The sequence below is a fragment of the Chelonoidis abingdonii genome, chromosome 18 (genome assembly GCF_003597395.2).
Source record: "Chelonoidis abingdonii isolate Lonesome George chromosome 18, CheloAbing_2.0, whole genome shotgun sequence".
NCBI classification, from domain to species: domain Eukaryota; kingdom Metazoa; phylum Chordata; order Testudines; family Testudinidae; genus Chelonoidis; species Chelonoidis abingdonii.
The window spans coordinates 18,499,996-18,524,588 of record NC_133786.1 but is presented as its reverse complement, the minus strand read 5'-3'; the positions used below and the strand labels follow the sequence as shown (position 1 = coordinate 18,524,588).

The window sequence follows — 24,593 nt, the reverse complement described above, 5'->3', positions numbered from 1 at the left end:
GTTCAGGAGGCAGAAGAACTACTGTGGAGAGGAAAGAACCCAGAGACAGTAACACCCTCGCTGAGCATTGGCATTGGGCTTTACATAGTTAAAGCAAGCTTTTTACAAGCATTGACTAACACATCATGCAGCTGGGAGTGCAGCAGCATTCACGGCCATGTGGGAGGGAGCTAGGTCAGCCTGCAGTTGGGGGCACAAGGGGAAGGGGAGCTAGAGATGGGGGACCAGGAGCACTCAAGGAGCGTTAAGGGCCAGAGTCCATTGGGGGCACTGCACAGAATCACTCAGCCACAGCAAGGAGGCAGCTGAGGAGAACCCTTCTGAAGGGGCCTGAGCAATACAGTTCAACAGTAGCAATATCTTGTGCACAAGAAGCCTCATGGGTCACCATGCCTGTCTCCCGCCCCCCAGCAGGGCAGAGTAGAGTATCTATCTCCCCACTTACAGCTGTTGGAGTGCTGTAATGCACCAGCCTTTAGAATTCCCTGACTTGTTCTACCGTAACTGGCCAACCCGTCCTGACCCCTCAAGCAATGACCTTCTCACTGCACTTCCTGGGTTACCCAGTGCAATTACACATCCCAGGACTTCACACCTTTACCCTGCTCCCTGTAGATCCCCCACCGCCACTCCTCAAAAACACTGTCCTCTTATACAACTCTGAGAGAGACAGGGACAGCGGAACTCCACCCCCACCTCCGGGAGGCACACGCCACTAGCCATATACAACTGTGAGAGCTTATCACCACCCCCGTCTCTATTGCATGCACTGTTCTGGCCTAACACTGAGGGCACCGTAAACTCCTCTAGGCAAACAGTGGGTCTCTTACTTGACTAGCTAGGCCACAGGATGACATACAGAGCACAGCAGTGGGACGAGCCCCATGTCCGACGGGAGCGATTAGCCGAGGGAATGACTGTAGGTTTGGGTGACATATCAGCAGAAAGGAGACAGGGAAGATTCATCAATTGTGTATCAAGTTAATTGCAGGGGTGCTGGTCAGCGCCCACATGGGGGGGGGGGGGCAGTGAAAACAGACAGATCAACACCCAACCTACACCCGGTGACAGTGCTCCCCAGGAAAGTCATCGTTAGCTCACAGTCTGCATCTGCAAGTCCCATTCCCTTGCCCGCTGCGACTCACGAAAACGCTGTCATGGTGAAGGCCGGCTGCCTCCTGGGGTGGCAAGTCCAGTGCACAAGCTGGTTGGGGGGTCCCAGACGCACAGGGGAGCCCCAAAGGTGTTTTAGCCAAGCTCCAAGGGAGAGAGCCAGGCCGAGGCCTAAAGGGAGGCTGCTCATCAGCAGAGACTTACTTAAAAGCAACAAGCTTGGAGCTGCAAGAGCAGCATAACCACACTGCTAAGGACTCCGCCCAAATGAGCCTTCCTGTCCCTTGCTCAGTGACACAGACACAAGTGCTCAGCCCTTTAGACCCAGCTGCTGATCCCCTGCCCAGGTCAGGGCCTAGCCCCCTCCTCCAGGCTCTGTCACAGGGAGAAGCTGGGGTTTCATTTATTTTGAAGATAAAATAGCAAAGTTTTACAAATGGAGATGGGAATGAGACCCAGTTCAAAGGGACGTAGGAGCAACTAACCCTTTGGATGCTGCGGACAAGGATGAGCGTGGAAATTCCCTCCCAGCCAGAAGACCCCCCCCTTTAACCCCCCTGCCCCGTGAACTCCCCAGCAAGCATCCTGTCCCTCTCCCCATTTCCCATGTGACCCAACCCCAGCCGCCCCAATTCCCCCCTCCCTTGCTCAAGGCATTTGCAAGCACCTCCTTTCTATGCCTCTCCCAGCTGCTCCACCCACCCCCGTGACCCCACGACCTCTCCCAGCTCCTCAATCCTCTTACCACAAACCCCTACCGCCCCTGCTGCCAGTTCCCCCAAGTTACCTGGGGCCCTCTCTCTCGCTTCTGTCCTACTAAAAGTACCTAGCTCTCTAGCACTGGCCCCTGTTGCTGCTCCAGGACACAGACCTGCTCCCACAAGGGCTCCAGTGCAGGCAGGACATGCCCTGCCACGCCGGGTTAGTTATTACGTGGACATGGGGCTGCTACCTCCTGCCCAGTCAACTGCTGCCACATGGGCAAACGGTGGAGCTGGCCCAAGAGCGGCAGTTCACCATAGAGGGATTAATTCCAGATCGAGCAGCTCATGGTGGCACCAGCATCTATCCCACGAGGGGCCCCAGTGAACCTAGCCTGGCATTGCAACTGCACTGCACTGAGGGAGGGAAGTTCTGTCCTACGCCAATTTCAGACAGGCCCAGACACTTAGACATGCTAGATGTGCCCCCCCCCACTCCCACCCACTTCCTTGGGTGCAAGAGGCCAGAAAGATGGGAAAAGAGCTGTGTGCAGAAACGAGCACCTACCGATGGGCACTAGGACACTCCAGCACAGAAGATGGTGTTAGGGTGCTGGAGCACAATTAGCATCCATAAATCTGAAATTTGGGCCCACAGCTCTCAAACCTGGGCTCTGTCTCAGTCTCTGGACTCCAGTTCCCTTCCAGTCAAACACTTGCTCTCCCTGCGCCCTGCTCAGACCCCTGGCTGGGACTATGATATGTGGGGATGGGCTTGTCACGAGGCTTGCAATTGAGGGCCAGCACAGACACCCTGACAAACGTGGACATGTCTCTAAACGTCTGCACACAGACAGCGCCATTGAGCAGGGAGCAGACAGCAGGCTACTGTGGATCCAGGAAGCCACCACAACAGTAACTGAAAAACTTCTTGTTCACAAGGAAAACCAACACAACCACACGTAAGAAAGGGATCCTGGCTATTTCTTCTCCTGCTTCTGCTGCTGATATTTCCTGTAGTGGGTCTGGATGGTGACAGCAGCCTGCTCGGTCGGGTCACACAGGCACTTGCTCTTGCTGCTCAAATCAGGAACCACGTTACCTAGGGAGATGGGCAAAGAACACGATGAATCCAACAGCCTGGGCACGTGCCGGTGAAAGGCACCAGCGACAGCCCTGCCGGCTGAGCTCTAGATCCGCAGGGCAGGGGGACAGCAGAGCCCTGCCGGCACGTCACCACTGACCACTCCTAGGGACGAGAAGGAATTCACTGTACATGGCCCGGGCAGCCTCTGCCTTGCCAACACCACCGCCACAGGACCCAGTTTGTGCCAACAGGCAGTGGGTCTTCTGGCACATGGGTGCTTGTCCACTGGGAACAACCCTTTTCACCGGGGCTACAAGTCAGACATCAGGTGGCAATGGCCAGTCACTGCCAAACAGGACTGACTGTAACTCACCAGCCTCGAGGCAATGGGGCGCTAGGGCCTTTGGCCAAGACTGGTTCCAGCCTCCTGCCCCCAGTGATGGGCAGACCTCGGAGCCGGGAATTCTGCTGCACTCTTACACAAGCCCCCATATGTCTGGGAGGGGCAGGGCCGGCGATTGACATCTAGGGATTTTAGGTGTTAGGCATCTCTAATTCCATGCTGACCACCCACAGACCTCTGCTCCTGCACAGTCATGGATGCAGGGCCCTTATCTGCCATCCGTCCACACGACATCCTTAATCTGCTGCTCATCTCTCCAGGCCAACACAAACAGGCTGCCACATTTCTACAGAACAAAACCTGCCCAGCCAGCTAACCAGGGCCAACCTAGGGTTCTTAACCACACCTATCCCCCATCCTGCCCCAAGGTGGTCTCGTTAGTCCGTGCTGGGGAGTCCCGAATGGCCAACAAGGGTGGGAATTGCTCCTGGTGGAAGTTCCTCACAGAAGACAGTGTTTAGGGAACTCAACTCTAAACACAACTGGAAGGAGAATCCAGTTCTCTTTTTAACTGTGAATTTAGCACTGGGGAGAGTAGCTGGGTTGATGACCCTGGAGAGACTCATGCCCCTTATTCAACCACAGATCAGACAGCGAAGGCCACCATGGCCCACTGAATTCTCAGCACTTCTCTTAGCATCAGGAAGCCTCTGACAAGGTCCCACATCAAAGGCTCCTAAGCAAAGTACGCAGTCATGGGACAAGGAGGGAAGGTTCTCTCATGGATCCGGAACTGGTTCAAAGACAGGATACAAAGGGTAGGAATTAATGGTCAGTTTTCACAGTGACAACTGGCAAAAGTGGGGTGTCCCAAGGATCTGTACCGGGACATGTATTGTTCAACGTATTCATGAATGATCTAGACAAAGGGGTAAACGACAAGGTGGTAAAATTTGCAGCTGATACTAAATTACTCAAGACAGTTACGTTCAAAGCGGACTGTGAAGAGTTACAAAGGGATCTCACTAAACTAGGCAACAAAATGGCAGATAAGTGAAAAGTAATGGAAACCATAATCCCAAATATATCTAGAAAAAGATGGGGTCTAAATTAGCTGGTGCTACTCAAGAAAGAGATCATGGAGTCATTGTGGATAGTTCTCTGAAATCAATGTGCAGCGGCAGTCAAAACAGCGAATAGAATGGTAGGCAGCATTAGGAAAGGGATAGATACAACAGAAAATATCTTAATGCCGCTCCGTAAATCCCTACCTCAAATCCTGCATGCAGTTCTGGTCGCCCCATCTCATAAAAGATATATTAACACTGGGAAAAGTACACAGAAGGACAGCTAAAATGACTGAGGGTCTGGAACAGCTTCCATAGGAGGAGAGAGTAACAAGACTGGGACTGTTCAGCTTAGAAAAAAAAGAGATGACGAAAGGGTGAAATGACAGAGGTCTATAAAATCATGAATGGGGGGAGAAAGGCGACTAGGGAAGTGTTATTTCCGCTCCACATAACACAAGAACAAGGGGTCACCCAATAAAATTAAGAGGCAGCAGGTTTAAAACAAACAGAAGGAAGTCGCCAAGGGTCCTGTGGCACCATATAGACTAACAGATGTATTGGAGCATGAGCTTTCATGGGTGAATACCCACTTCGTCAGACGCATCAGAAGCACTTCTTCTCACAACCCACAGTCAATGTGCGGAAATCACTGCCAGGGGATTTTGTGAAGGCCAAAAGGTATAACTGGGTTCAAAAAAGAACTAGATACATCCATGGACAATAAGTCCATCAATAGCTGTTAGCCAAGATGGTCAGGCATGGAACTCCATTGTCTGAGCAACCCTAAATCTCCAACCATTAGAAGCTGGGACTGCACAACAGGGGACGGATCACTTGATAATTGTCCGGTTCTGTTCACTTCCTCTGAAGCGCCTGGCACCAGCCACTGTCGGCAGACAGGATACAGGGCTAGATGGACCGCTGGTCTGATCCAGTCTGGCCATTCTTATCTCCACTGAGACCAGCACAAAGAGTCTGTCATGGTACAATTCCCCACTCTGAACCTTAGCGTTCAAAAGATGGAGTAGCAGCATGAATTCCTCTAAGCTCAATTACCAGCTTAGAACCTGTAGCGCTGCCACCAACCAGGAATTCCAGTGCCTGGTACGCTCTGGTCCCCCCAAAACCTTGCCCGGGGAACCCCAAGACCCAGACCCATCTGGATCTTACCCAAGGAAGTAAACCCTTTCCCCACCTTGCCATCTCCAGGCTTCCCCTCCAACTGGATTACCCCTGGAAGATCACTGTGAATTCCAAATCGCTTGAATCACAAAACAGAGAGGAAAATTCACCTTCCTCCCTCCTTCTCTTTCCCCTTCCAACCACTGGCTAGAGAGAAAGTAATCCTGGCACAGAGAGAAATTAAGCCTCTCTCTCCCCCTTCCCTCCTTTCTCCCCACCAATTCCCTGGTGAATCCAGACCCTGTCCCCTGGGGTCTCACACCAGAATAAAAAACAAACAATCAGGTTCTTAAACAAGAAACTTTTAATTAAAGAGAAAAAAATTATCTTTGTAAATTTAAGATGGATTAGGTACAGGGTTTTTTAGCTACAGGCACTGGGAATACCCTCCCAGCCTAAGTATTCAAGTACAAATTAAAATCCTTTCAGCAAAAATACAAATTTGAACTCCTTTCAGCCAAATACACACTTGAACTCCTTCCAGCCAAATGCACATTTGCAAATAAAGAAAACAAACATAAGCCTAACTCACTTTATCTACCTAGTACTCACTATTCTGAACTGATAAGAGCCTGTATCAGAGAGATTGGAGAGAAACCTGGTTGCACGTCTGGTCACTGTGAGCCCCCAGAGTGAACAACCACCAAAAACTAACAGCACACACAGAAACTTCCCTTCCTCAAGATTTGAAAGTACCCTGTCTCCTGATTGGTTCTCTGGTCAGGTGACAGCCAGGCTTACTGACCTTGTTAACCCTTTATAGTCAACGAGATATAAAGTACTTCTGTGCTATTAACTTTTCTTATCTGTTTATGACAAGGTCACTTACACCTGCTGTAGCTCCAGGAACTATTCCCTGGACTGGTCCAAGAACTACAAGTCTCCTTACACGCAGGTCACAGAACAGACATCACCTGGTAATAGCTTCTGGCCACCATCAACCTAGTCTGGATGTCAACTAAGACCACAGACTCTGGGCTGTGACTAGCCTATTGACAGTCCCCTGAACCACACGGCCCCTTCCACCAAGGCAGCGAATTAATAGCTGGCATTTGAGATAGCGCTGCGTAGCAGACCAGGTCTCTCGCTTGCTGTATTTGTACCCCAATGGGTACGCTTGGCTTCAGAGCCCTCTCGCTCACCTGCGGCCACATCATCATCTACATTGCCAGCAGCTTTGTGCCGCTTCGGCATCTCGGAGGCAGCCAGAGGAAGGAAGGGAATCCTTTTGCTGGAATGATGCTAAGCCATTCAATTTCCACGGCGTACCACACCCATGACGCTCAGCAGAGCTCGCCCACCCCTCCAGCAGCTAGAGGAGATGGAAAGGCTACTCCCAGAGGCAGTTAAACACAGAGAGACTAGGCGGGGTTCTGGGTACCCTGTGCTATTCTAACCCTGCAGGCCCTGTTTGCTATATTGCACACAGCCGCTTCACAAGTCCATGCAGCATCTGGTAATTAATCACCTGGGCTCTGTGGAGTCGTACAGGGCACTTCCAAGGCAAGGGACTGAGCAGGCCTATAGTTCATTTCATGTGACGAAAAATGCAGCTATGCCAGAAAGGTTGCATGCCCCGGGACTGTGAAAACCAGGGAAGCTCTTGACACACTGCACAAGTTCTTTTCAATTTCTGAGAACATACAGCAAAAATGCTGAGTGAGGGCCTCAGAGATCCCAGACTGATTGTCACCCCAAATACTCCCCACTTCCAGGGCTAGAGGATAACCCAGAACACGAGGCCAAGTGACCACTGTTGCCATGAAGGAGACGAGCTGCTCGAGACAGAGTCATGGTCCTGCATGTTTCACATCCCTCCAGAGCCCAGAGGGAGTGCAGACCCCGTTACTCACACTAAACAGAGCCTACAGTCTGGATGAAGATCTCACTGCAGCTTTCAGGGAGTGCCCTGCCCTCTCTGGGGTAGAAAGCTCCCAGAGGTTTTCCCCATTTTACCAAGACACCTGTTTTTTCTGCACCCTGTAGACAGAAATGAAATAAAACCACAAAGCTAGCTGTGCCCAGCAATGGGGAGGGGTCATTTGAACCCATCATAGCTGGGGGTTGGAGCGGTGCCTGTGGGACTTCTCAGCCATCACCCAGGTACTGGGGTAAGCAGAGAAGAATTATTTCAGGGCTCTGCCTTAAAGTCCTTTGGTCAAATCAGCCTCTGTCTGCCATATATTCTATAGAGAGGTCATCACGTAAGGCGCCGAGTCCCTGTTCCAATGCAGAGGAAACCCTTTTTCCATTACTGACTATGAACAAACACCAGGTGCTACCAAGGACGAAATCCAGGCTCCCACCACAGGCCACAAGTTCAATGAGTTTGCTGTTCTCAGCCTGTTTTTCCAGGAATCTACACCAAAGCCCTGTTCCAAGTGCACGGTGCAGTCCCCCAAGGGCCCGCGAGGGTCTGTATGGGCAACTTCCAGGTCAGAAAAGCGGTGGAGCGGGCAAGTGGATACAGTAGGGAAAACTCACCCTCGCTCTCCGCCAGCACTAATCCCATTCTTTAGACAGCTGTGCTCCCCAAAGCCCTCCTCGCCTTTCATCACTGAGTGCAATGCTCACTCCCTGGCGCCCACAAAGAAGTGTGGCACTCTACAGAATAAAGCTCTCGTGCTGATAAATGGGAGTGCTCCCTGCCCAATGCTTAATGTTGCATTAGGGAGGTATTGTGAAATTCAACAGAAACGGAATCAAAGCAGCATGGCAGCGTTCTTTTAAGCGAATGTGTCACAGCTAAGCACCCCCCTAATCGTGATCAGATATCCCGGTGCCAGATGCTGCCGTGTAAACTCAGCGGTGTCACCTGAACCCATTTTTATTCACAGCCTAAAACAAACTGCAAAGTAAGAGACACATAAAACAGCCCACACTGGGAATCAGCTCCTGCCTGCCTGCTCACAATAGGCCTTGTCGCCCATAAATCCTGCTCTCGGCACCATCAAACGCCGGGGGCCAGGGAAGCGGTTGGAGGGCAGGGACAGGGGGGTGGAGGGGGGAGAGGCATGTGGCATAAACCAGGAATAAGCCCCATCTGTGTGGACTGTTGACGGCTCTTAAAAAAAAACACCAGCCAAAGGATCTCTGCAGGGCTGCGCAGACACCGAAGCCATCGATAACGCTGCACTGCTGTAACCCCACAAGTCCAGTTCTCAGCTGGGAAGCAGCCAAAATATCCCTGTTAGGGTGAAGGTCACTTAGCGCTTTGTGGTTTTCACTGCCCATCACTGCAGGTTACAGAACAACAAACAGGTGCAGCAAAAAACAGCTGGCTGATCAGTGTGGATCCCTGCACTTGGCATGCCCAACCACAAGACTACACTGCCCTCTCTCATATGGAACTCTGGAGAACATTTCGCACCGAGAGAGCACTCTCCACCTTCAAAGGATCAGTTGCCCTGCAGAACGACCTGGGAGGTAGGTCAGGATTACCAGCTCCATTTCAGAGGGGGAAACCGAGACCCACAGAGGGGAAGGGTCTTACCCAAGGCCACAGGAGAGCCAGGAATAGGATTCAGTAGTTCCTGGCTCCCAGTGCTATGGAGCCTGGCATCCTGGATTGGTACATGTTAATCTTATGGCAGGCACACAGGGACCTGGTGACCTGTGTAACTATGCTGGGCCTTAGGGACAGAGATGACCGGCAGCTCACACAGGTGAGAATGCTCAGGTGTTTACGTCAGACCACATCATTACCCTGTAGCCCTTTTGCAGTCACGCTAGTCCTATTCCATCTGATGCCAGCCTGGAGAGGAGGGACAACGGGATCCCCAGGGGCTAGCTACTTAGGCCTCATTTGAACTAGAACGTTTGCACCCATGTAACTAAAACCATTTTAGAAACTAAATTTAATTAACGAGCGCAAGTCCTTTGTATAGACACTGAAATGGGGTTAAGAGATTCACGTCAGTGCAGCCCAGTCGATTCTGTACGAGCTAACCCGACAGGCGTTACCCTGGTTTAACCAACTACGTTTCTAAACAGACTGTGTTAAGTCAGTGCATCTTTCTTGTGCAGACAAGGCCGTGCAGCTGCCAAATAGCCTTGAGAAAATCGGACATCCACAAGGCACACTTGGGAGTGCTTCTAAGAGGGTTAGCAACAGGGAAATTTTAACAGTCTACCTTGATTTCAAAGGGCTGGCCATTGGAAAAACAGGAGCTGCTCAGACAAGAGCTGAACGATGACGCCCGTAAGCTCCCAATGGCTCGTCAAGGCCCCTACCAGAAAGCAGCAAGAGACACTGGCTCCAAAACACTTGCAAGTCACAGCAGCATGTCTAACACTTCTGTGCCAGCTCCATGCTGGAGCACCGACCATCTGGTCAGAAGCACGAAGCCACACGGCCCAAACCTGCTGAGCACCAGGCCCTGCTGTGGAAGGGGGAGGGAAAGGGTGATCAAGACCATAGCAAGAAGCATCATCTGCTCTGCTGAATGTGGCTTCCCTGAAGGAGGCCCAAGAGCAGCTGGAATTCAGCCCAGTGGCCTACCAGGCCTCCAGAGAGGAGTCGCCAGACTGGATTCCCTGCCAAAGTTCCTGTCCAGAACAGGACACTGCATCCTCCTCAGCAGCAGCCTCCAATCCCCCTCGACTCAGCAGCACATTCCAGCCATGCACTGCAGAGAGCAACAGTGCACCAGCCTTCATCCGATTACTGCCTGAGCTGCACTGAGAATAGAAGTGGACAAATCCTATTTGCTGAGCATTTGACTTCTTTAGAGGCAGCAGAATTTGAGGACATTTCAAAGTGGCTCCTGCCAGGCAAGGAGGGAAGAGAATGAGGCCCTGGGAAAGAGGGACCTTCTGACACCCATCTCTTTCCATTGCAAATTCAGCTGGGTGGGTTTGCAGGAGGAGACACAAGCACATTACAGATGTGCTAGAAGTTCAGTCTGCACAGCACAGAGCTCTGCACCAGCTGCACAGTGGGTCAGAGCTGCGAGGCTCCAAAAGGATACCCAAGGTTGAGCATCTGGCTATTGACGCTGCCAGCTATAATTAAATACTGCAGCCTTCCTGCCTGGGATCCTGCACACACTCCCAGATGCTCTGGCTGGAGGTACATTCTAATCAGCACAGAAATGATGAAAAATTAATTAAATGGAGTGTGCCGGCTCTGCTGAGTCGGGGCAGTGCTGCTTGGGGGTGCAAATCCCTCCTGCAAACCCAGCCTTGGTCCAGTTAGTTAACATCTCAGCAGGTCCCCGATCCAGAAGCACGCTGCACACTCACCTTTCCGTGAGTAGATGCTGTCGTGCCGAGAGCTCCCACCTTTCTGGAAATAAACAGAACGGAAATCGGAAGAGAGTTAGTTCTGTCCTCATAAGGATGGTCCCTGCCAAGGCACTGAAAGGAGGCAGGGCTGGTTTAAAATCTCCATTGCTCACAGTGCCTCTGAGACCCTGACTGTATTATAGTGGGCCCTGTAGAGGGACACCAGGGAGTAACACTTCAATTAATTAATATTTGTGAAAGCACTTGGAAGGCAGAGTTCTAGAAAATGCTCCTGTTTAAAAAAAAAAAAAAAAAAGTTTTTGAAAACAAGATTTCTTTAATTTGTTTCCCTGACATCTCAGGAGATTAAATTTGCATTATCTAGCCTCATTCACGCCTGAACATGCAGTTCAGAAGAAAGAAGACAGTGAAACTGACCAGGCAAGTTTCACAGTCTACCACTCACACCCTCGCAGGATGCTGCAATGGCTAGGGTGCAAGCTCTGCAGGGATGCTTCCATCCAGCCGTTTTAATGTACTTAAACCCCCCCCAAACCTTTCTACCTGGCACTGTCTCTTTAGCAATGCTCTTTTTTGCCCTTTGGAGCAAAAGAATCTCTCCCCCACAGACTTGGTTTTGAGCAGATGGTTTAGCTAACAAGTACACCCTGCTTTTTCATTACAAATAAAAATATGCCCATTTGTATCATTACCAGTGGGGTCACCCGATCCCACATGCAAGAATCAGACGTTCCACAGCTGTCTAACCCAGAGCCTGGGAAACCTGGCCAAGCGGTCCCCCACTACTAGTTATTTGTCACGTTTCAGGCACGGAAGAGCCTTCGTTCCAATAAATAAAATAGTAACAAATAGGATGCTGCTGCGGGAACTCTCCAAGGCATCTGGAATACAGCGGTTAATGGTTTATTGCTATCCCTTGGCATACAGAAAGGGCCCTGGACTTCCACAAGGTCTGGGAAATTCAGCCAAGGCACAGCTGCTCGGCTACTCTTACATTCCTTAGCCAGCCACAGCTGTGAGGGAAGTGGTCTGTGCTCACAGCAGCCGCTGGCTGCACACGCACCTGCCGCTGGGGAGCAGTGGCATGTGCGACCATGGAGCGGAACTGGACATCTGCTTCTTTAGCTACAGAGGCCTGAGAGCCGCTTCATCCCCTACCCTAGAATTTCTGCCCAGGAGTGGCAAGGAAGAGTTTAAGGGGAGGGGAATTGGTGGTAGGCCCAAAGGCAGTGGAGGCTGGAGGAGAGAAAGGAGACTCTCTTCCAGGAAGATCAGTCCTAGTTCCAGTTTCCACCAACTCAGCTTCCTGTCTCCCTAGGCACAGAGATTCCAGTGAGGCCTCAAGGCCTGATGGCATGCTACCGGCAGCACAGCACAGCTCAGCTATCAACACAAGGCTCTTGTACACAAATATCTCCCCTGGGAGAAGGGATGGGTGTGTGCTTGCACTCAAGACTTCGCTGACTTGTTCCCAGATTGACCACGGAGCCTTTGAGTCTTTATTCATTTTAGTCAGCTGGTGAAATTCACCTTGGTGTCCTGAAGGAACTAGCTGAAACAATCTGGGAACCATTAGTGATCATCTCTGAGAACTCCTGGAGGATGGGTGAGGTTTCGGAGGCCAGAGAAGGGCAAACCTAGTACCTATCTTTAAAAGAGGAAACAAGGAGAACCCAGGGAATTATAGCCCAGTCAGACTAACTTCAACACCTGGAAAGATACTGGCACAAATTATTAAGCAACCAGTTTGCAAGCCCCTGGACGATATTAGGGTTATAAGTAATGACAAATCCATGTCGGCTAAGAACAAATCATGCCAAAACAACCTCATTTCCTTCTTTGACACGGTTACTGGAATAGCAGATGGGGGAAAGCAGCAGAGGTGACAGATCTTGATTTTGGCGGGGCTTTTGACGCCGTCACATGGGACAGTCTCAGAAACAAACTAGAGACATGTGGCTTAGATGAAATTATCAGAAGGTGGGGGCAAAACTAGTTGAAAGACCGTACTCAGAGACTAGACACCAATGGTTTGCTCTCAAACTGGGAGGGTGCCTCTAGTGGTGTCAGGCAGGGGTCAATCCTGGGTCTGGTGCTATTCGATATTTTCATTAATGATTAGGATAATGGAGTGGAGAGTTTGCTTATAAAATGTGCAGATGACACCAAGCTGGGAGGGGTTGCAAGCACTTTGGTGGACAGGAGTAGAATTAGAAATGACCTTGAAAAAGTCAAAAATTGGTCTGAAATCAACAAGATGAAATTCAATAGAGACAAATGCAAAATACTACACGTAGGAGGGAAAAATCAAATGCGCAACAACAAAATGCAGAATGACGGGCTGGGGGTGGTACTACTGAAAAGCATCTGGGGGTCAGAGTGGATCGCAAATGGAATATGAGTCAACAACAGGATGTAATCGCAAAAAAAGGCTAAGATCATTCTAGGATGTAGTAAGAGGATTTGCTGCTCCACATGCTGGATTCAAGGTTGTGTTTACCAACCAAAACTATGCCAGCGACGCTGCCGTGCTTGCAGTGAGGTCACAGAATTTCAGCCTTGCCCTCCAAAGTTTTCAAGATGCCATCTGCACTATACGGTTGAACAGACGTCCAAGATCCAGACCCTTGGAGCTGGGCCACCAGAACTCCTCGTGCAGGCGGGGTCGAGCACCATGGAGAGCGCTGACAAGTTCATCCGGCTAGGCTGCAAACAGAGTTCAAATGATCACAGCAAGCCAGTTGGACTTTGACTAATAGGTCTCATTGCCTCCTGCATGAAGTCCATGTCTTGCTTACGGGTGCAAAAATGTCTGTGCTGAGATGAATTTCAGATCTATCAAACCTGTGTACTACCTGTATTGCTATACAGGCCAGAAACCTGGACCCTCTTACAGGCAAACTTGGAGCAGCTAGAGGCATTGCTGCAACACCAAATCCTGAGCATTAAGTTGTTGGACTTGGTGCAAAAATCACAAAGATCTGACCTTCCTTCAGTTGCTCAGTTTACTCAAAAGTGGTATGGGTACTCTTCAGTCACGTCACCAGGATAGCAAAAACACCCAAGCATATCGTGCTCTCGAGCTCTCCATCGACATCCCGCAGGGTCAGCCCAGAGATTACAGATCTGCTGGCTTGAGCCAGATCTGGGAACTTCACTACACGATGCCTGATGTGACACCATCAACCATGGTCATTCTGGCCGGTACAACGGTGCTTAGTACCCTAGGCATGTTTGCCGATGAGGGTGCACTAGCTTGATTCACTGTTGTGTTATTGTGCTCTCGCATTTTTTTCCTTCTCCAGGCACAGGCTGAGAATTATGGTCACGTCTTCCCCTGAATTATTTCCTATCACAAACATTAAACACGCCTCCCACAAATGGCGCTCTTCTGGAATTCCACTTTTATTCTCTCAGAGAGTCCAGACCCACATTGTTCAGTCTGAAAGTTCACAGATGATTTCACCTCCACAAATTCCCCTGGGACCTGACCACCAGTTGGATTCTTTCTGTCCCACACAGGTTTGCCGCCTTCTCCTCTGTCCTTAAACACCCTCCCTCGAGTGTGTCCCCGCCCCCCACCCCCCCCCCTTTCCTTGCCTCTGTCTAGCTAAACCCTCTTCAACAAAACCCTACCCAAAAAATAAAATAAATAAGTTGTAGCATTAAGATAAGGTTTGCAGACCCTCATTTGGTTCCCTTGGCCTTTATGGTCTATATTTTCCACTGCCCTGTCTGCCAGATCTATGCAGACCATAAACTCTTCAGCAAAGAGTGTGTCTCCGGTTCTGTGCTAGTATAGCGCCTCGCACAATGGAACCGCGGTCTGGGTTGGGGTCCCTAGGCACCACCACCATTCAATTATAAATTATACAAATCATTATGTTATCACCAGCAATGCAGATTCTGCATCTGGAACTCGGAACCATTTGGCTGGAAGTGGAGCAAGGTTTAACGAATTCCAGCTTACTGCCCTGCAGCAGTGCTGGCTCTGCCAGGCTAAGAGGAACAGGCACCTGCTTGTGTCAGTGGAGCCAGGAGATAGGAGAAGTGACCAGGGTCTCTTTCTCCAGAGTCACAGCTGCGTGTTAAGGGGCACATTCACTAACAATTCAAAGCCCAGCGTTTGCCTCCCGAGACCCACATTTCCCTTCCTGCGCCCACACTAGCAGGGATGCTGCAAGTGGGATTGGCCAGCACTGTCAAGCCAAGATACAATTCTGTTCTTTGGGTGCTGAACATCCATGGCTCACCCTGTCCTGTAGCTCACTACCCAGAAACACTCAGACAACTGGCTACAAGACATGGAGGTGAGGTGACTCCCCAGCTGTGCTCCAGGAAACGTCTGAGCAGGTTGAAGTGCCGGGTGTTTCCTCACTTACCAAACAGGAGAGCATTTGTCATTGCAGCACCCACGAGGAAACACAGAGCAACCGCTGGATTTGCAACACTGGGCCCAGCTAGCCTGCATGCCTGGACTTCATATCGTTGTGTGCTGTGGCAATGCATGGATGGTCCTCCAAGATTCATCAACCCACAGGCTCCAAAGCCCAGGAGGGCCCATTGTGACCATCTAGGCTGACCTCCTGTTTAGCACAGGCCAGGAAACTTCCCCCAAATAATTCCCAGAGCAGATCTTTTACTAAAACATCCAGTCGTGATTTTAAAACGATCGGAGACGGAGAACACACCACTGCCCTCGGGAAATTGTTCAATGGTTAATTCCTCTCACTGTTAAAAATGTACTCTGTATATCCAGTCTCTATCTGACTAGCTTCAACTTCAAGCCTTTGGATCGTGTCCCACCTTCCTCTGCTAGACTGAAGAGCCCATTATCAAATATATGTTCCCCCTGAAGGTATGGGCAGACTGCCCTCTAGTCACCCTTTAGCCTCTCTTTGTGAAGCTAATTCGATTGAGCTCCTTGAGTCTATCGCTATCAGGCAAGTTTTCTAATCCTTCCTGTGGCTCTTCCCAAACCCTCTTCAGTTTATCTGCATCCTTCTCAGATGGTGGGCTCCAGAACTGGACACAGCATTCCAGATCAGGAGCCCATCCTGGTGGGCTCTGCACAGAGACATCAGGAGAGACAGCCCCTGCCCTCTGGAGCGGACAATCGACATAGACAAGACAGACACAGGGTGAGAGGGGAAACGGAGGCACAGGACGGCGAGTGACTGGCCCAAAGGCACCCAGCAGGTCGATGGCAGGAGTCTTTCATCACCTACTCCAGTGCTCTAGCCACTGGGCCACCCTGTCACATCCCTCTCACGAGACCCTGCACGAGCCCACCCTGGGTGCTGGGCTGCTTGGCTTGTGGCCATACAGCATCACGCTGCTACGCCTCTAGCTGGGGGCAGTCGGCCCCTCCCCATGACTACAAAAGGAGACAAGGAGAGCGACACGTACCCCACAGTCCCGGCTGGCTCGGCGGCTCTGGGTCACGTACTGGACCTGCCACGGCAGGGGCTGGTACACGAGATAGGGCAGCGGCTCCTCATGGAACAGGCTGGTTCCGAGCTGGGTTGTGGAGAAAGGCAATGCCAGTCAGAGAGACTCGTCTGTACACTGAACCACTGCCCACTTCCAGGGAGATTAGCAAGAGCCAGTGCTAATGTTTGCACCATGCTCTCCTGTGCGCACAACTCCTTCCTCTCCCTTAGGTCCTGTGACATCCTCGCCACATGCCTGCGGCAGGAGAGGACCAGCACCCCGCTGTACACATGGGAACTGAGGCCCAGTGAGACTAAGGGACTTTCCCACACTCACACAAGAGGTCTGGGGCAGGGCAGGGAACTGACCCCGAGCCCCGGGCTAGCACTTTAACCATTGGGCCTTCCTGTCTCCAGCTGGTTAGATACTGCAGTGACACAGACTCAGCCACTTGCCAAGCGGACCTGGGCAAGTAGGAGGAGCAAAAAGACAGTTACATTTACACTTTGTAACCTGAGGTAACGCACCAGTCCAGGTGCCAGATGTTACTCAGATGCCAGCCCAGAGCCGGGGGGGGCAGTTTGTGGCCCATCTGAGATTAGGCTAAGACCCCAAACCTATTTGAGAGCCGTAATGTCTGCAAATCCTTTTGCCTGCTGCTTATGCCCAAAGCCCCTTTTGGACACATAATCTTCCACTTGTGACATCACAGTCAGCTGCCATGGAGATGGTTCCGAGGTCACAGGCAGCAGATTAGGAGAAGATGGGCCCGGTGCCACAGGCAAGCGCACAGTTACAGCTGAGGTTTGCCATGTGGCATCAGGACGTTACATAAGGCCCAGCAGTGGGGCTGGCACAAGAGGCTGGAGCTTATTGCCAGGTGTGGTCTGCTCACAGGAAACGCTCTCAAAGGCTCCTGCCCCCTGTGTCTCCCCTGGGGTCACTCCTGGACAGCTCACACTGCATGGAGAGGGACCATGCCTGCTGGCAGCTCAGTGCATGGCCTTGGGAAAGCCCTTCCCTTTGCCCCACTGTGGGGACAACACCTGCCTCCTCGGGCATCACACGGCTGAATTCATTAACGTTGGTAAAGTGCTTTGAGATCCATGACTGGCTGGCGCCAGAGAAGAGTCTACAGAAGAGGGACGTACGGTCAGTGCAGCCAGATTTCCTCCTCCCCCAGTAGGGATGTTTCCTTAAACAGTCAGTAGGGCCAATAATTACATAACGGGCTTGGAAACTGACACTGTTTGGGAGAAGAGAAATTAGTGTCTTTTCAGCCTGCCCAGATTCCCCTCTACAGAGAGCAACTGAGAGGCTTGACTGCAAAGTAGATAACTCAGATTTGAGCTGGGGGACCCCCACACGAGGCAGAGCCATAGCCCCAGACAAGGGAAGGGTGGGAATCTGCAGTCTTACCCCCAGCCCCATGAGCTCGGTCCCCAGTAGTCAGATTTGCAGAAGCAGCAGCCATCTCCAGGGCAGAGCCCAGGCTCACACTGGCTCCAGCGCATGCCCACGTGAAAAAGGACAGCACTGCTTGGCAGAGCCGTCACTAAGGATGATAAACACCCAAACAAACACTGTGGAAGACTTGCTTTGGTTACTAACGCCACTGTACTAGAGAGGATCTCGCAGCTGCATTCCATGACCGTCACCTACATCATGTTCTCTCCAGCCACACCGCTGGAATTTGAAAAGGGGGGAAAACACCCATTGTGTGAGATTAATGGAGCCCAGGGAATAGCAGGCATCCCCAGGCTTGCAGCGTGCCCAGACAGTGCCAGCTCTGTGATGCACAGCCAGCGCCACCTGATTTGGAACCCTTGGCCATGAACCCCACCTTTCCAGGCTCAGCAGGAGGCTCCACCGGTGTGGTCGCCAACACATGAAGGAGAAGGGAGGCCAGAGGCTGGGGGACTTCCAAGCCAACAAGAACCAGAGTTCCTACTGTCCATAACATAGCAACACCTCACACGCTCTGAATTAACTGAATAACAAGCTCCCTAGAAATAAAACCCAGCATGACACCAAGGAAGCCCGAAAGCCCAGCCTGGACTCACCTGTCCCAACGCTTTCACCATGAGGAACAGCGCAGTCATCAGTGTGGCCAGCATGGTTGGACTCCACAGTGGACTCCCCCCGCCTACAGGTAACAGAAAACTCTTCTGTAAGAGAAACCCGACTGCCTCAGTGTCACCAGCAACTGAAATGGACCCTTCTCTGGCTGCAACAGGGCAGACAACCTCCCAACCCCTTAATGAGCTTAGTGCTCGTTCTCCTCCTGCCGGAGTAATTGTTTGCTGTCCTTTTGCTCTTCTAATTGCTGGGCCTTGTCCAGCATATAAGGCACCAGTGCATCCTCTTCACCCACCCCCTTCAAGAAATGAATGGACCCACCGAGTGAGGATTTAAAGAAACAGGGATGCGGCAAAGTCAGGCGCTGGTCTGTGGCTTGTGGGATTACAGTAGCACAGCAATGCCTCTAGCATCCAGTCAAACATCTGTTTTTCAATTAGGGACGGGGATTTTTCAGGGCTTTGCAATGCTCCCTGCATGGCCAAAGCTGCTGACAGGGCAGGGGGGAGAAGGGACCTGACTGCTTCGATTATTGCCATGACAAATTGATGTGTATCAGACCAAGATACACCTGTATAGCTGGCAGGGTGCTCTCTGCCCAGCTCCCCAAGACCCCACCTGAGCTGGAGGGGGGCAAACCCTAAGGTACAGTGCAAGACACTGGCATTTAATAAGGCTTTTAATTGATTTTTCAAATGTAATTAGCAATGGCTGGGGTGAGGTAGTCTGCTGTCAAAGCAGGGCACGGAGCCTCTTACTGAGCCAGCAATAAGCACCATAGCTGAAAGCAACCCAGACAAGGGGCCCCTACAACCAGCAGGCCACAAGCGGTCACAGAAATAAAAGAACCATTTACTTCCCCACATGGAACTCGGCATCACTCTCCTTCTTAACACGAGGTCAGAGAAAACACAATCCGGAAAGCTACTTCCAAAGCACTTTGATACTAGAGTGATGGGTGCTGGACACAGCCCCTCAGGAGACTGAAGCTGTGCAGGGAGAGACAGGCAGGCAGGCAGCTATCCCCACAATTACTTGACTTACCTCGAGGAGAGAAACCCCAGGAAAGGACAGCCTAGGGCAATACTCCATCAGACTTCTGCTGTAGCTGCCCTGCCTCCCCCCCCGACTTTTTAACAGGTTTCAGAGTAACAGCCGTGTTAGTCTATATCCGCAAAAAGAACAGGAGTACTTGTGGCACCTTAGAGGCTAACATGTATTTGAGCATAAGCTTTCATGGGCTAAAGCCCACTCAGCCCAAGAAAGCTTATGCTTAAACACTTTAAGGTGTCTCAACTGCTCAAACCCTCTGTTCAGCCTCCCAGCCCAGCAGGCCTTTCATCACAAAAGGATCACAAGGCACTTGACGGAGTGGGCTGAGCGCAGGAGTGAGGATGGCAAAGCTGGAACTAGATGGAAGAAGAGAGACCATCGAACCCTTGGAATAGACTCCTTTCTCCCCCCCCCCCCCCCGGCTTAGTTTCCTTGGTCCTTCTATTGCAGCATCTCATCCACTATGAATCACTCTCCCCTTGTGCAAAATCCAGCACTTTAACTAGTTTTACTTCCCAAGAAGAGCTGCTTTTCAGTAGTCATCAGAGCTCTACGTGGCCCTAAATGGGGCAATGGAAGAGGAGGAGCCAACGCTCCCCTCTGGATTTCTCCCTGGCAGCCAGTGTCCATGGGAGATCAGCTCAGGAAGAAACAGGAGTTTCAACAGCACAGGCAAATAATCTTCTCACCTTGCTGGGAGCACCAGTGGGCACGGTTCTCTTCTGCCAGCTCCACACAGGACCGTGGCTTCCCAACAGTGGCGGGAGCACGGAGAGAAGCAGGCCCTTGGAGAAGAGCACAAACACCCCACATTCAACCAACTGCTGTGGGAGTCACCAGGGGCTCTGCAAGGACACTGGTTTCTAGGCAGACAATCAGGCTTCACCTGGTCTATGCTTCACAGGACACGGACGGTTTTACACATCACCATCCTGGGACGCGGGCTTTTGTCATGAGTTCGCCCTTTCCTCTGGTGCTGCCGGCAGGCACTTTACCTGACACGTGGGAGCAGCCTTGAGTCAGGTTGGCCATGGTTTGGGCATGCTTCACTTTGACCTAGGGAAGAAAGGAGGCAGCAGAAGCAAGTCCATAGCAGGCCCCAGCCGACTGATCTCTGCAGTAGCAGCAGCGGAGGTCACTGGGGTGAGCAGAGCACAAGGCAACGGTGTGCTGGGGCAGTTGGAGGCAGAAGAGAAGGCTCCTGGCGCCAGTGGTGGGTGGATGAACAAGAGCCAAGGAGCCACAGACCGGCCATTCGGGAGCTATCGCACAGCCAGCCGTATCACAGTAGTTCATGACACACATCCAGCACCATGCAGCCCTCAGACCTGGAACCAGCGATTCTGATGCAGGCTGGCTCTCGATAAGCCCCAGGGCTTCAAGGGGATGGTCGACAAGCTAAGTCTTTGATGCAAGAGCACTCCTTCACGGAAAGCGATGCAGGGCAGCACAGACCCAGCTAGGAAGAGCTCAGAGGATAGTCATCTGGCTGACAGAAGGACTTGAAGGGGAAGAAAAGACAGTGGCAGGAAATGAGAGGGAAAGAGAAACCACGAGGATAAAAGGGGGCACCGATCCTGCCTGATACTCAGTGAAATGGCTCTCTCAGCGATCCAATCAGCAGCCTTCGGAGAGAACAGGGTGCTGAAATAGCACTTGGGAAGTCACTGCTGTTATAAAATAAATGTAAAAGTCAATAGTGACAGCCAATCCGCAGTTACCCAGGTGCCAGCCAGCTGCCTGGGGAGCTGCCGAGTAACACAGGGAGAGGTGGTCCCCACCAAGTACCACATAGCACAGGCACAGCTCTGTAGAGACCCCACCACACCTTTAAAGAGCGTAGTTGTAATTAACTCCCCCGCAGCCTTGATCTATTCCAGCCAGAGACACTTCTCTCTCAGCCCTCCAGCTGGTATCACCCTGGTGTCTTCCAGCACACCTGGCTTACCACCTTGGCACAAGCTTGGGAGGAGAGAGCCACTGCAGAGGTGCATGGAGAGCGGTGGGAGAGATGTCCGTGAGAAAACCTGGCTCAGGGTTGCCCACAATGAGTTTCCTACTGGCTGAAAGCTGCATGGACACCATCTCTTGTAGCTCCATTTCCTAGCGTTCTAGTACCCCATTTAGCACCCTGACCAGATAACGAATAGACTTGTTTGTGCAGCAGTCTTTGAACTTGGCAGGATAACAGCAATACACCTTGGAGAGGAGCGAAGGAAGTGTCTGAACGTAAAGAGCAAGGTGGGTACCAGGGCTGGGTTCGAGGGAGGGAGACAAAAAACAAAGCTGCAAACACCACCATTGTACAAAATAGATCTGTCTCAATTTAATTTGCATACAAAACAGGACACAGCTTAAAGCGTCGCAAGGGGGAAAAGAAACCTGCAACAGAAACACAGTAATTTGGTTACTAAAATAGTCTTTTACCCACACAAAGAATATACGCTCTCTAGAACGCACAGGTCTAATTCCAGGTCTTCTGCTGCGCGTGCTTTGGGTATAATGTACGAATGACTGCAGAGGGGTTCAGTACCAGGGAAAGCCAGGACAAGTGGGGCTGTTAATAAAAATAGCTGAGGTCTGCCATGTGGTTTTCTCAATAGCTGAGAGAGACTAAAAGCAAAATCCCTGCAGGCAAGGATTTGTGTGATCTGGTACAGCGGGCAGGAAACCTACATAACGATCCACTCAAGGCAGCTCGGTCAGTCCGTACTGCTAAGTGTGCCCTAGGCAAGGCCATCAATCAGCATGCTGTGTTATATCAGCAGTGCTTCTGGGAGTCACCTGCCCTCAGTTTACCAGCAAGGAAAGGGGTAAGAGATGCTGGTGCCAGATCCTGTGAATACAAATCCACCCCCCTGGATCTGTCTGCAGAACCAGTCCAAGCCCTTGTTTAAGGACAACAAAGTCAGGTAGCTCACATTAAAAAAGTTGGGTATTAGTTAAAAAGTTATAAAATGTAAAAAGACATTTTCTCTTGCTTAAAAATTTATGTAAAAAATTTTCGGTTTGTGTGTAAACACGTCCCTGAAGCATTTGCAACCCGAACTATTGCAACCAGGTGTAGCGTATGAGAATCAGAAAGCAAAACGAACCAGACAAGGTCACTTTCTGTTTAAGCCTATTCTCACTATCCAAGCTGAGAAATGCAATCAGTATGAAAGGGTGGAAAGCTACAACCTCCAGTCATCTCTGGTAGGAACTGTTTGAAGGATGATTCCTCATCCCTTTAATGCAGATTTTTAGTCAAAACAATAATTGCCAGAAAGAAAAATGTTTAAAAAGCATAAATATCCCAAGCCAGCTTGGAGGAATGATGGCTAATGACACAGCACCACGTAGCAGCTGGAAATGCAGCCTCTACCCTCACCTCTGCATTTCTTCCTCACTGCCCTGACCCAGAACTGAGGCCAGGATAGGATGATATTTTTTAAAGGCTGTCTTCAGGCAAATGCAAAATGGGTTTCTAATTTCCACAAGGCAACGACTCAAGCTGCAGCCACTCAAAGGGACTGGCCCAACGCTGAGGAAAGCGTCTCACAATGGACTTCAGTGGCCTTGGGATTGGCCCCCAATTGGGGAGCTGACAGATACTTGGCACCCTCCCTGCCGTACAATCCCATTGCTCATCTGCTCTGCGCGTTTTAGAGCTGCACTGTCTCGGAGGGCTGCCTCCTCAGGTTCAGGCACTGCAGCATGAGCGAGTGCTCAGACACAGAAGTGCCTTTCCCACTCCAGAAAAGTAGCCTCTTCGGAGCAACACTGGCTTGCACCACACTACTGAAACCAGCTGGAGGGGCCCAGCAAACGGAGGAACTTAAAAGCACAGGCGGCTGCAGTCAGAAAAGCGACCATGCAAAGCAGAAACGACCTTATCCAACATGTCAGCCTCCACTCTGACCCCGTCAGAGCCGTTTCTCTGACCAAACCAGCTCTCCCCAACAAGTCCTGCAGAGCAGATACAGACACAGCAGCGAGCCAGCTCCTAGTCTGCCTCGCGTATAGTCAAGCTCAGCCCTTGTCGGAAATGGCCCTAAGCCAGCCTAAGTCTGAGCACTTGGCTTGGCGGGGGCTCTATCTATTATTGGTGGTTATCCAAGGCCACACATATTCATATAGTTCCACTGACACCAGTAACAAAGGGTGCATCGCTGGAGACCAGCCATAGACTCTCCCACGACAGCCTCTGCCCACCATGTCCTCCAGCCTGGCTCTCAGCAAATCCAGACGGGAGAGAATCCAGACAGACTCCCACCACTGGCTTTTCGAATCACCCTGACTTAAACTGCACAGTTTGGGGGAGTGGGGAGGTCTCCTCCATCGCATCAGCCCTGTAAGCCATCCCCTGTCATCCCCACCGGGCACCGTCTGGCCCTATGGCTTCTGCCCTGTCAAAAAGAAAGTGTGTTTGTTAAAACCCTTCCCAAAGGGTTAGCCTCCACTGTCCCCTGAATACAAAACATTTTCAACTAGAAACAAATTCAACATTGGACATTAAAAAGAATCCTGACTATAACAGGAAAAGAAAACCAACTCCGTTCGGTCAGGATGTGGTGCCCAGAAGCTCTGACTATATTGCTTTCGACTGTGCTCTTCCATGTAAAAAGTTATAGCCATTTCCTTTTCATTCTCTCAAACTCAAGTTTGTGCCACAGAGGCCAGGTCTGAGGTCACCTGCAACCTCTCTTTGTTGTGAATCCACAGTGCATTCTTTTCCTCTAGCAAGTTTCCTGTTGGCATTCACCTCCTCCCCTGCAACAAGTTATTCCAAGTCCTCGGTGAGACACATTTCCATCAGGAATACTAACGAGGGAACTGTTGATTTACTGAAGCCCTGATATTTCGGCACTGGATTAAGCAGTCTATAAAGTATATTTGGATACATTACAGGATTAGAAGAATTCACTTGGGAAGTCCACTTCCACCCTCCTCCTGGAAAAAAAAACTTTATTTCAAGGGCAGAGAAAAAGCAAGACAGACGAAAGACCACTGGGTACCACTGCAATGCAATGTATTGTAAGAGGGAACAGAGCGCAGCTGTGTTGCTCTTTTGCCAGGCTCTCTCCTGGGGCAGAGGGCTGGGAAGGCTCTGCCCCTCTCTGCGGGGGCTCCGTCACCTTTCAGTAGTGATACACTTTAATCTGGTTGTTTTCATCCAGTCCGAGCTGCACCAGGCCAGGGCTGCTGGCAAAGGGCTTCTGTGTGCTTGGAAAGAGAGGACTGGAAGTTCAGTGAAGGAAAAGCACTGCTTCCGTGGGAATTCAGCCTGCGTGAATGTAGACATG

At 51.0% G+C, this 24,593-nt stretch overlaps 1 protein-coding gene across 2 annotated transcripts in view; it reads right to left on the bottom strand.

The window, feature by feature from the left end:
* Positions 1-2,321: 2,321 nt before the first annotated feature.
* Positions 2,322-24,593, bottom strand: part of LOC116834159 (centrosomal protein of 164 kDa) — a 90,421-nt gene continuing 68,149 nt past the window's right edge. Inside the window, exons 30-33 of one of the 2 annotated variants that reach the window (XM_075073427.1) lie at positions 18,240-18,322; positions 16,153-16,263; positions 10,741-10,783; positions 2,322-2,916 (exon numbers count right to left, since the gene is read on the bottom strand). In XM_075073427.1, coding sequence (XP_074929528.1) covers positions 2,795-2,916; positions 10,741-10,783; positions 16,153-16,263; positions 18,240-18,322 — 359 coding nt within the window. In that variant the 3' untranslated portion in view covers positions 2,322-2,794. The remainder of the gene's footprint in view (positions 2,917-10,740; positions 10,784-16,152; positions 16,264-18,239; positions 18,323-24,593) is intronic. The other variant, XM_075073428.1, reaches the window with a different exon arrangement.